This window comes from Eptesicus fuscus, chromosome 1, assembly GCF_027574615.1.
Source record: "Eptesicus fuscus isolate TK198812 chromosome 1, DD_ASM_mEF_20220401, whole genome shotgun sequence".
Lineage (NCBI taxonomy): Eukaryota > Metazoa > Chordata > Mammalia > Chiroptera > Vespertilionidae > Eptesicus > Eptesicus fuscus.
Window position 1 is genome coordinate 83,928,756 of NC_072473.1, and position 12,864 is coordinate 83,941,619.

General features: G+C 40.5%; 1 protein-coding gene and 1 pseudogene across 1 annotated transcript; one reads left to right on the forward strand and one right to left on the reverse strand.

Annotated features, from left to right (window-relative positions):
- Positions 1–663: 663 nt before the first annotated feature.
- Positions 664–1,196, reverse strand: LOC114227923 (ferritin light chain-like; annotated as a pseudogene).
- Positions 1,197–4,054: 2,858 nt separating this feature from the next.
- Positions 4,055–4,956, forward strand: LOC103299261 (E3 ubiquitin-protein ligase RNF115-like). Its single transcript, XM_054717090.1, is given in 2 exon segments — positions 4,055–4,406; positions 4,409–4,956. Coding segments are annotated over 2 exon segments (894 nt in total). The 3' UTR covers positions 4,951–4,956.
- Positions 4,957–12,864: the final 7,908 nt, after the last annotated feature.

Genomic DNA, 12,864 nt, shown 5'->3' on the forward strand with positions numbered 1-12,864 from the left:
AAGCACTGAACCATACTGTTGTGGAGCGGAGGCGAGTGAATGACCACTGGAGCCCAGACCAAATTAAAATTTAGGGAGCCTTTATTAGCCAGCCGGCTGGGCCAAGTGACTAGCCGGGCGACTGTTCTGCCATTCTCCACGCAGGGAGACCAGAGAGCAGCAGCGACCTTTTGTGTAGGACCGCTTTTAAGCACATTAACCACATCCAGTTTTTGCAGAACAAGTAACCCAAGATAAAACAGTTTTTCCCAAGCAACGTCAGGATCATGCCATTGACGACCATGTTATTCACAGGGTCATCCTGTTCTTCAGAAAGCTGACAGTGTTCTATGAAATAAGGCCTACATGCTGGGAAGGGGCCATGAGTCCCTATCTCAAGGCCTGGCCTGGTGTCAGCACTGACAACTCTATCTGGGGCATACTTCACGGCCTCTCTGGAAGCATGCTCAAAAATTCCTACTCTCCAACACATATCAGGCTCCCTCGCAATTTTATTTTATTTTATTATTTGTTTGTTTATTTATTTATTTTGCTGCAAAAAGCTTTGTTTCATTTGGTCCAGTGCATGGGAGAGGGCTTCAGGGTGGTTAAAAGAATGACAAGTAGTTTCGGGAAGATGCTCAGGTAAAAGCCAGAGACACCAGGGGAATGCAGAGGGGCCTCTTAAAGTCCTCTGGGCTCCAAAGGTTGCTGGTCGTGCTTAAAGTTGAGCCTTTTGAAGAGATACTTGCCCAGCCCAGCCTGGGGGCCGGCCAGCCTGCGGATGTTAGTCAGGTGTTGCCCATCTTCTTGATCAGTTTCCTCTTCATCCAGGAAATGGTTCTCCAGGAAGTCACAGAGATGAGGGTCTGCACAGGTAGAACCCAGGGGCCTGGTTCAGGTTCTCCACCAAGGCCAGGGCGGCTTCCATGGCATGCTGAGTTTTACCCACTCATCTTTGGAAGCTTCAGCATGTCCTGGAAGAGAATGTGGCCACCGTTCTTGTTTTGCAACTTTAAGAGATGCTCAGTGCCCTCGCATTTCTTCTCCATCAACTCTCGGAAGAAGTGGCCCACACCCTGGAGAGCCACATCCTCAGAGTCGAAGTAGAAGCCCAGACAGAGGTGGGTGTGGGAAGCCCGCAGATGCAGGTTGGCCAGGAGGTTGACTGCAGCCTCCACCTCAGTGGAATAATTCTGACGAATTTGGGAACTCATGGTTGTTCAGCAATAAGAAGTTAAGGTAGGAAAAAAAAGGGTGTGTTGCCTGGTCCCAGAGGTGGATCTGAAGGTGGTGACTGGATAAGATGCAGGGGGGTGGTCCAAGGCTGGAAGCGGGGCATCACTGGGTCTGGGTCTGTTCTGTCCAAGCACTGTTGAAGCAAGAGACAGATCTAGGACCCTCCGAGCACACTGCCTCCCTCGAGATTTTAAACTGCCACACATGGGTTCTGCGATTTTAAACTGCCACAGCAGGTTCTGTGATTCAACCCTGTGTCTCAGCCCCTCCTACCAGCCTCGATATGCTTCGTATTTACTTCTCAGCTAGATTTCAGGTGGTTCTAAATGATGGTTGTTCTGTATTTTATTTTATTTTTTATTTTATTTTTTTAAAATATATTTTATTGATTTTTTTACAGAGAGGAAAGGAGAGGGACAGAGCTAGAAACATCAATGATAGAGAAACATCTATCAGCTGCCTCTTGCACACCCCCTACCAGGGATGTGCCCGCAACCAATGTACATGCCCTTGACCGGAATCGAATCTGGGACCTTTCAGTCCACAGACCGACGCTCTATCCACTGAGCCAAACCGGTTTCGGCCTGTTCTGTATTTTAGTTGTAAATTTTGATGTGGTTGTGGGAGGCATTGAGTACTGCATTTACTTATGCCACTATCTTGACCCAAAGCTTGACTATTTTTTCTCCATAACCCACATACAGCTTATTAGAAAATCCTGTGGGTTATACCTTCAAAATGTGTCTAAAATATTTACACCTTTCACTACTACCAACACTTCAAACCATATCCAAGCAACTGTCATCTCTCACCTATATTATTATAATAGATTTCTGGCAAGTTCTCTCCTTTTTTAAACCATTGTCCTCTGTTAGTCTACTCTCCATACCACATTCAGATTAAGCTTTCTACTATTAACTGAATTGTGTCCCCCTAAAGTTCATATGTTGAAGCCCTAACCAAATGTAATGTTATTTGGAGATGAGGGCTTTAGGAGGCAATTAGGATTAGATGTGATCACAAAAATGTGGCTCATATTATGGGATTAATGCCCTTATAAGGACACCAGAGAGCTTGCTTTCTCTTCCTTTCTCAACTCCTATGTATGGAGTAAAGGCCATGTGAGGACACAGCAGGAAGGCAGCTATCTGAAATTCAATGAGAGCTCTCACTAGACACATACGCTGCTGGAACTTTGGTCTTAGATTTGTGTTCTCCAGACTGTGAGAAATAAATTCCTGTTGTTTAAGCAATCCTGTCTATAGTACGTATTTTGTTATGGCAGCCTGAAGTGACTAAGACACTTTCTAAAAATATATAAATTGAATCATGTAATTTCCCTGCTCAAAATTCTCAAATGACTTTCTCTCATTCCTAGAATAAAGTCCAAAGACCTTTCTATGACCTACAAGGTTCTATATGAGCTGGATCCCTGCTACTTCTCTGACCTCATCGTTTACAAGGCTTCCCCTGGCTTACTACATCCTATGTTGCTAGGATACAAGTCCTTCCCATCATACTGGAGTTTTGCCCTTGTTGACCCTGCCCCTCTTCCTTCGGATAGTGGCTTTACTCATTCTCTACCTTCAAATTTTCCTCAAATATTATCTCAAAAATGCCTTTTTATCTAAAATAGCCACATTAGTTTTTAAAAATAGATTTCAGAGAGGGAGAGAGACATGGAGACATCAATGATGAGAGAAAATCGGCTGCCTCCTGCACACTGATGGGGTTGAGCCCAAAACCCCAGCATGTGCCCCAAATGGGAATTGAACCAGTGATCTCCTGATTCATGGATTTATGCTCAACCACTGAGCCACACCAGCAAGGCCACATTACATTTTATCCTCTCATTCTGATAAATTTTTCTTTTTAAACTTACCATTAGCTGATATTATCTATTTCTAATTTATTATCTTTCCCCCAATTAGATGGTAAGTTTCATGAGGACAAGGAGGGACTATTTTATCTTTTTCCTTATTTTATTTTTTTCCATCACCATTTATCCCCCCTACACCCTCTTCTACCTTCACCTACCTCTCCTCCTGCAATCAACACACTGAATGAGCTGGATCATGTCCATGTCAATGAGTTTCTTTCTTTCTCTCTTTTCCTTCCTTTCTTTCTTTCATTCTTTCTTTTTCTCAATCCCTCCACCTTCCAGCCCAAGGAGGGACTATTTTTGTTTAGCTCACTATTGATGATTTGTACATTGTAGATATTTGATAAATATTCGGTGAATAAGTGAATGAGTTTGATCTCACGATTGCTCTCTTTCTGACATTTTTGTTTCACTTTGAAAGCTAAGGTAAAGGAAAGGATGATTTGAAATGACTTTAAAAGTCAAACATGAGAAATATAGTTAGCGAGTCATTTTCAATGTAACATAATACCAACCCTTTTAATTTGATGTTTCCACACACAGTAAACTGTTCTGCTCTTTTACTCTGATAAAGTACATGCTTGCCCATGGCCTGTTTGCTCAATGGTTAGAGAGTCGGCCTGCAGACTGAAGGGTTGCAGGTTCGAGTGCCAGTGAAGGGCATGTACCTCAGTTGCAGCTTCGCTCTCCAGCCCCACTCAGGGGTGCTTGCAGGAGGCAACCAATTGTGTGTGTCTCAGGTGGAGGTTTCTCTCTCTTTCTTTCTCTTTCTCCTTCCTCTCTCCTTTCTATACTCTCTCTGAAAATTAATGGAAAAAATATTCTCAACTGAGGATTTTTTTTAAAAAAGGTGTTACCTTAATAAATCAAATACCCGGGCGGTGATTGCAGCCTGCAGCCAGTGGCTGGCGAGGGAGGCGGCGTCCCTCCCTGACCGCAGGGCAGAAGAGGGAGATGGCGGCGGCCTCAGCAGCCAGGACCTGTGCCACAGTTGCCGCGCATCAGTTTTTCTGCCACTTTTGCAAGGGCGAGGTCAACCCCAAACTACCGGAATATGTTTGTCCCAGATGTGAATCAGGCTTTATTGAAGAAGTGACAGATGATTCCAGTTTTTTAGGTGGTGGTGGCAACCAGATGGACAAAAGCACATCAACACATTTCACAGAGTTCTGGCGCAATTTGGACCACACGATGATTATACAAGATTTTAGACCATTTCTAAGTAGCAATGCACTGGACCAAGATAATAGAGCCAATGAGAGGTGTCACCAAACTCACACTGACTTCTGGGGACCAAGTCGACCTCCACTCGGCGATACAGATCGCAAGGAAGCACTCGTCCCGACAGATCCCCAGCAATTGAAGGAATAATACAACAGATCTTTGCAGGGTTCTTTGCAAATTCTGCAGTTCCTGGTGGATCCCCTTTTACCTGGAGCGGGATGCTGCACTCCAACCCTGGGGACTATGCCTGGAGTCAAACAGGGCTTGATGCCATTGTCACCCAGCTTTTAGGACAGCTGGAAAACACGGGGCCTCCCCCAGCTGACAAGGAAAAGATCACATTTCTTCCAACAGTGGCAGTAACTCAGGAACAAGTTGATATGGGTTTAGAGTGTCCAGTATGCAAAGAAGATTACACAGCTGAAGAGGAAGTCCAGCAGTTACCCTGCAACCACTTCTTTCACAGCAGTTGTATTGTGCTGTGGTTGGAACTGCACGATACATGTACTATATGTAGGAAGAGCTTAAATGGTGAGGACTCTACTTGGCAAATCCAGAACTCTGAGGCCTCTGCAAGCAACAGATTTAGCAGTGACAACCAGCTACATGACCAATGGACTTTCTGAATCTAAAGACCATGTCTGAGCCAGGGCTGTGGTAGTCTTCTCATCCAGCTGTGAATTGTATCAAAACTAAATAGTCGGTGGGTTTAGGAATCGTGTAAGAAACCACAACCCATAATATTAATGCAGAGTGTTTGCTTTAAATTTCGAGTTAGCATCTATAGATGGAATTGTATCTAAAACCAAATGCCTCTTATTGCTGAATTCAGAGTGATAATTTTATAAGTGTGAAACTTAATTATGTGGGTTCCCCCTGCCAGAATAGAATTAGCTCCTTAAAGTCTAGCTAGGGTCCTGCTATCTGCCATGTTGCCCTGTAATGGATGTTTTCACCCCCTTGTCCAGCCTCCATCCTACCATTAGTGTATTTTATGGTAAATACAGTGGAACCAGAGCCTGAAAGTCCTACTGATGTAAGTCCTTCTGTTTTAATTATACAAAAGCATGTACTCTTGGCCACATTAGCTATGAATTAAGATCAGATTAATTCAGAAATCTAAGACTAATGACTGATTTTTCTTGAACCCTCAGCAAATCAGAGAAAAATTACATTTGGAAGGAGTAAGTGGCTTATCATTATACTCTGGTTTTCTCATTTAATTTTTAAAGACTACTTCTAAAACTGCAGTTTCTGCAGAAACCAGCTAACATGACTTAAGGTCTTCTATTGGTAGGAATCTAATTCTGGCTCCTTTTTGCAAAAGAGCAGAGCAGCATACAGGCAAAGAAGGACACATGTTTGAAATCTTTGGTTCTGACGTTTTTTAATGATCCCCATCTCGATGTTTACTGTCTTTTGTCCTGGGGACTTTAAAATAATTTCCCTCACAGAAATAGAATGCCTTCATTGATGCTTCCTTTCACTGTTTTTAGTAATTCATTGGTATTTAGGAATTGAGATTTTTACATTGTCTTATTTTAATTTTTTAAGCCCTGTGATCATCTCTGAAACCTTTGTTAACTTGGTTCTGGATATCCTCGGAATCAAACTGATTATTGTGATTATGTCCAAAACAGCCTGGTCTAGGAGAGATAGGCCTTACTCTTTTTTTTTTTTTTTTTTTTTAGCCTAACAGTGTCCCATCTACACACATATGCTGTTAGGTGCATTTGAAAAAGATCAGAAATGTCTTTGGAATCTCAAAGTCTCAAAGGGAAATGATGGGTACTGTTGGTTCACCCCAAAGGGTTACAGAGAGGCACTGTTAGTGTGGTCATAGTTTGGAATGATCAGAACAAGAAGGCATCTTCTTGGTGAGGCTCTTTCTTGGCTCCTGTCTGTCTTAGTTTTTGTTGACTATCATGCACTATACTCTGATTTGGGGGGGTTAAGGAAGGGGATTAGAGATATAGATAATATCTCTAATGGTAGATGATAGGGAAGGGAAGAGAGAAAGTAGAAAAGTGGCCTGCTGAATTAATAGCCTGCCTATAAAAGTTGTGTCCATAAGGTCTGATTCAGGTTGGGCCAAGAGGAAATAAAAGATTTTTTTTATATGCCTCTCATGTCATACCTCTGTAGAGTTTGTTTCTTTGGAAAATGTGAGCTATTAACTAAGCCTATTGAAATCTAGCCTCCAAATAAACATTGCTTTTTAGGGGAAGTGAGAAGCTGGATGGAGTGTGAGGTATATTATGAATATTTATTGACCACTATTCAACTGTCACAGAAGAATTGTGACAGCCTGGAAAATTTTGTCTGCCTGTTAAGTGTCTCGAGATGCCAGAATAGGCATTTGTATTTTTACTTACAACCAGAGAACTAGAAAGGATCTGAGTAGCTTCCTAGAAGGATGGAAACAAAGTGCTGAAATAGGGATTTATTTTCTCAGTACACAGAGTAGCCAGTAATAGTCTAAATTATCTGAAAATTTCTTCACTTTTTTGCTCTGATAGAGGGCATGCTGTTCCCCAGACTCCTCCCACTTAATGAATCTGAAGTGTTTCTTCCTAGAGTAGGAGGCATCTCAGACTTCAGGTTAATTTAGGTTAAGCAATATATTTGGGTTTTATAAAGCAGCAGAACTAATAGGATATGTGCGTGCTTGTGCGTATGCATGTATAGATTTATAATGAATTTGCTCATGTGATGTGGAGGCTAAGAGGTTCCAAGATCTCTCCAGGCTGTCACAATTTTTCTGAGAGACAACAGTGGCATTCTAATTTGATTCCAAACACCTGAGCATAGGCGAGTTGATGGAGTACGTTCTAGTTGAAAAGCTGGATGATTGGAAACCCAAGAAGAGCTGATTTTTTAAATTATTATTTTGCATTCAAAGGCAGGACAAGGCTGATAAACCAACCCAAGCAGCGAGGCAGGAGGAGCTCCTCCTTGCTAGCAGGACTATTAGCCTTTTTGTTCTATTCAGGCTTTCAACTGATTGGATGAGGCTCCCCCATGTTAGGGAGGGAAATCTGCTTTATTCGGTCTACTGATGCAGGTATTAATCTTATAAAAAATACCCTCATAGACACACTCAAAAATAATGTTTGTCCAGGTATCTTGACATCTCATGGCTGAGTTAGGTTGACACAAATTAATCATCACAAGAAAGAAAAATAGAAATGATGCACACAGTAGAATGATACTTATCCCACTTAAATTTTGCCAAATTATGGAAATATATGTCTTGTTTAGAGACCTTAGTACTAGGGTTAAACGGTAGAAGAAACCTTCATGGGATAAGGACCAGTTTTCTGTGTGCATCATAGCTATTTTTTCTCTTCAATTTAAATCCACCTGGAAATCTAAGATACCTCCCATTCTAGGGAGAAACATTGCAGATTCATTGGTCTAACACCACAACATGTCGGGTTAACACATGCAGTTTGTTTCTGGGAATGCCTTGCTCTTAAATAAGATGCAGTGCTTAAGGCAGAGGGCTACATAACCCAGACTTTTCAGGTGTTTCATTCCTTTTTAGCTGGAAGGCTTACAGACTCAGGAACCTGGAGCATTAATAGGACTCAAAAGACAACAGCTTTCTCTGATTGTCAAAGAGAAGAGAAAACTGTTGCAATTTCAGATCGTGAGCCCTTAGATTTGAGGCTTTTACATTCATATTAAATGTAGTATGAGTCCCAGCAGAGCTAAACAGATTTTTTTTTTATTCATAAATGTCTTTATCTTCCTCTTGTCCATTATGATCTGAAACAGGAGGGAAGAAAACTAGCATGTAAGTCAGAGACTTGTCCCAGAAACTGGTAGACTTGAAAAGTGAGAGGTTATATAGGGCAACTTCTTTCTGACCTCTAAGTGATTATTGCTTCTTAGGTAGTTTCCAGATGGGTTAGTATAAGTCATGTTCCTCTGGGTTAATTCTGGCTGGGCAGAACTGGACAGTAGGGTGGGAAGGGCAAAGTGGTACTTTTAGCTGGTAGAGCTTTGACATCTTGAAAGTTTCTAGGCTAATGAGTTTGGAGTAGGGAGAAGGAATAATCCTGGTACAAACATTACTTTTCCTTCAAAGTTCCTATAGTCAGCTATCTGAAGAGTTGAGAAACTTGCAGAATCCAGAATGACATTTTGTCCATATTGGTATAGCTCCTTGATTCTTTCCTTAAAGTACTAATTTCTAAGAAAAAAGAATTATTCTAGGTGGAGGATATGGAAATGGCTATAAATCAAATAGCTTCCTTAGCTTATTATAAATTTTAGTTGTCAACATTTACTGCATAACAGTTGAGCCAAGTACTTGTCAGATATTTCCTTGAGTAGTACTCTTTGGTCCAATAATTAACTCTCAACTTAGTTAGAAGGTTTTTAGGGAACATTCCCCCCCCCCCCAATAGGTATCACTTTAAGTGGTTATTAGGAGAAAAAGTTTTTGTTTGTGTCTTTGTATTCGTATATATGTGTGTGTATGTATATATGTATATATTCACAGAGACACACACACACATACATGCCCATTTCACTGTAGAAGAAAGGACGTGATTGAAGGGCACTGAGGTGCAGGGAGCAGTGGCCCGGCAGAAGCCTGGACCCCCACAACCGGTTGCTCCCACTGCACACCTTGGCTCCTGTGTTTCTGCGGTTCTGTTTTGGGACACTGTTGGCCTGGCAAGCACCCTCTTATCTGGTGTGGTGAAGGGATTCAGTAGAAGTAAAAGTGTAGTCATTGATGAGGTTAAGAATAAAGGACTTTTGAGAAAAGGGTGTTTATCATCCATTGCTTCTGTATGATATTAAGTTGAACTCAAATATAATTTGTGTTTAAAATTTTTTCTTGATAAATTATTGTTGCCAATTGAAAAAAAAACTAAATATTTTTTAAAAATAAAGTACATGCTTGGGGTTAGGTAGTCTTCATGACTTAAGATTAAGTGAGTTTAGCCGTGCCCCTGGGATCGGCCGAGACCAAACCAGAGGGAGTCAGACCTCCATTACCACCATTTGTCCACCATCCAGAGCTGAGGGGTCAGTGCTGACATGTACACATAAGGAACTACTGGACATCGAAATTGGGTCTCAAAAGAACTGTTGGTCCAGGGGGAAGCTCGCTACAGATTGATTCATTTGCCTGTCAGCATAAATATTATTGCTCGTCTCACATTCAGTTCTTATTAGTATATATCTAGTGACATTTGATCTCGTTCATCTAGAGGAAATGATGAACAACATAGACTGAGGAACAAGAACAGAACCAGAAGCAAGGAGGCATCGATCGGACTATCGGGCCTCAGAGGGAGGATACGGGAGGGTAGGGGGAGGGTGGGGGGGAGGGGGAGAGTTCAACCAAAGGACCTGTATGCATGCATATAAGCCTATCCAACGGTTAAGTTCAACAGGGGATTGGGGCATGCGTGGGGAGAGGGGTGGGATGGGAATGGGGGGATGAGGACAAATATGTGACACCTTAATCAATAAAGAAATTAAAAAAAAAAAAAAGAAATTGAAAAAAAAAAAATAAAAATAAAAGGTACTGGGAAAGGAAAAAAAAAAAAGATTAAGTGAGTTTAGATCCTGTTTAATTTTCTATTTAGACTAATCCTATGATTTATTTATTCATCAGATATTGACTATTTGGATAAAAATAGGCTGGGAAACAAAGATAATAAGGTCTGGTCCATGCCATCAAGGAACTCACAGTCTTACAGGAACAGGCACACAATATGATAATTTCAATAATGATATGCTAGTGTGGAATTCATGTTAAGATGTGGGAGCCTAGGGAAAAAGAGTGCCTACAGCTGCCTGGAAAAGTCAGAGAATGCTTTATAGAGGAGGTAGTCTTTAAACTTGTAGATGAAGGATGTTGCCAGGCAAAATATGCAGAGACAGTTTCTTGAAGAATGTAGTGAATGAGCTGGATCATGAAAGAAGATCTGATGGAACAAAAGGGAATCTGTGGAGGAGGAAATAGCATGGGCAAAGGCACAGACAAATGATTTTTAAAAATAGATGGTTTGTTTGAATGATTACAAATAATGTGGGGGTATTGGGATATGTGGACGATAAGACTGATATAGGTATTCCAAGCTGATTCTGAAAATTTCAGAGTGGCTAGTTAAGAGAATACACTATAACAAATTCCATTCCCACAATGCACAGCTTGTTATCAGTTAAGAAAATTTGATAAACCAGTCCAAACTATCGTGTATATGACTCATTTATAATTGCTCTCAAGGACACTTAAATTTTATGAGTGTGCCCAGAGAGGACAATGCATTAGCTAGTAAAATTTTGACATGGACAACTAGATCAAACTTAAAATGAGGATTTTCTAGAAGTTTTCCTGCCCTTAAAAATCATACAATCATGGTCTCCATCTGCCATGTCAACTCACTGCCCTAGGAGATTTAAATTCTTCCCGCAGTGCTCTGTCTAAAAGGGACAAGAAAATGAAAGAATTTCGTTTCTAAGAGTGTAATGTAATCATTCCCCCTGATTGGAATTCCAAAAACCCAGCAGAGATAAAAAGAAACAGTGTGATTTAGAAAATAATTGGTTAAAAAAGGGAATTGAAGCAGCTGTTCTTTACCTGTCTAAGGAAAGAATAATACAGAATGGAAAAAAGTCCATCTGTTTTGAGTCATGAAGTCATCCTCCAGGCTCTTAAGGGAGCTTATATCCAAGTGGGAAAGAAAGTGATTCTCCCTGTAAAACTCAATTGTAAAGAACAGAATCTTTTCCTCCTGCTGGATAGATCTTCCTCTTTCATCAGTGCAGGTTTCTGAGCTACAGATATGTGTAAAGGTTAAATTGCAATACCTCAATTGGAACATTTAAGGCCCGGTGGTTGTTCATGCCCTCAGTGCTGTACTGAAAAAGCAGAGCTTTAAAAATAGAACATGAAAAACAGGTTCTTTTTAAAAAGAAAGTAAAATGAAAATGAGTTCAACTTGGAAAAAAATGCAGCAAGTATAGGGATTTTGGCATTTAAAAATGGCTATGCAACTATATATAAAAGAGAAAATTTTAAAAAGCCTGCATTTCCATGTCAAATGAACCCTAAATTGGCTTAAAATGCTTCTATTTGTTGATTATTCATATTAAGATACATATATATCATGAGCATTGTATGAGGTGATGTTGGTGAAGACAGAAGAGATCATTTGTCCTTTGTTTAAAATCGCTTTATGGAAGCTAGTCCTATACTTGAGAACATTGTTTGGTACAAACATAGGTTTTTATGCTGTAATTTCAAATAAAGTAATGATCACATAGGGATGGCCATTAGACTGGGCAGCTCTTATAGAGAAGATTAATTTTGAACAAGCTTTGAAATATGGACATTTGGGGTTTTGAATGGTAGAGAGGAAAAAAAGGTGTTGTAGTTACAGGGAAGAGGAACAAGTGAAGGTATGCAGGTAGGAATGTGGTATGTGGTTATAAAAAGGCCAGTTTGACAGAATTGAGGCCCATGAACACGTTGAGGATTAGTGAGGGGTTGGGATGAATGAGTAAGGTGGAGTCAGTTGATGGAAGTCCTGGCATGCCAGATTGATTAGTTTTGACTTGAACCTACAGGAAAATGGTGTCCTCTCAGGGGAGTGACATACTGAAAACAGTGCCTTACAAAGATTGATCTAGCAGTGATTTTCAGAAAGGATTTGCCTGTCTGCATTTGGCAAGTGATGGATGGATACAGGATCAGTGAAAGAGTTAACTCTCAGTTATTGCATTAAGGCTTATCAGAAGCAAATCTTTAAATTCTCTTGTAAGTGATTGGAAAGAAAGCCATGCTGGGTTTCTTTCCAGTTCCTTTGTTGAGATTATCATAATTTATTTTAAGTCTCCCCTTTTCTAATTCAGCATGCTGCTCAGGGGAGTTGAAAAGGAGGGAACTTTAGGCGTACGTTCACCACTCACTCTACCTCCTTGCCTGTCCCATCCATCCATCTCAATGGCCAGCAGAGGTCTTTAAAAATAGCCTTGGGATCCACTCTTCCATTCCCTGATGAAGATGCAACTCATTCAGCCTGTAATTGTCAAAAGACCTTAAACTGGGCTTGGTGCCCTGCTTCAGTCCTCAGCATGAGTATAAATTGGGTTGCTTTATATTTTTTAAAAAATCACCTATTCCCAGTGTGATTTCATTATCTGAAAATATGCAAAGTCCTAATATCCCAGACAGATCCCTATTGAAATGGAAACACAAACACGTTAAAATGACAAGTAGGGATGAGCTAGGGATTATTTAAGTTATTGTTCCCCAATTTGATTCAGAGCAGCTCAATGATTATTTATTGAACATGCCCACCAGGGATTTATGGACTGGGTAGGGATAAAGCCTTATCTATATAACATAAACACATAAGCACAAAAAATAAACAAACCACATTGAACAGTTAAAAAACAACATGGGATATATGTATATAATTAGGTGTCAACATAAGTGGCAGAGAAAATTATAAAAATGGCTGCAATAATTTTTTAAAATTTAAAAAGAAAATTAAAAAAAAAGAAAACCC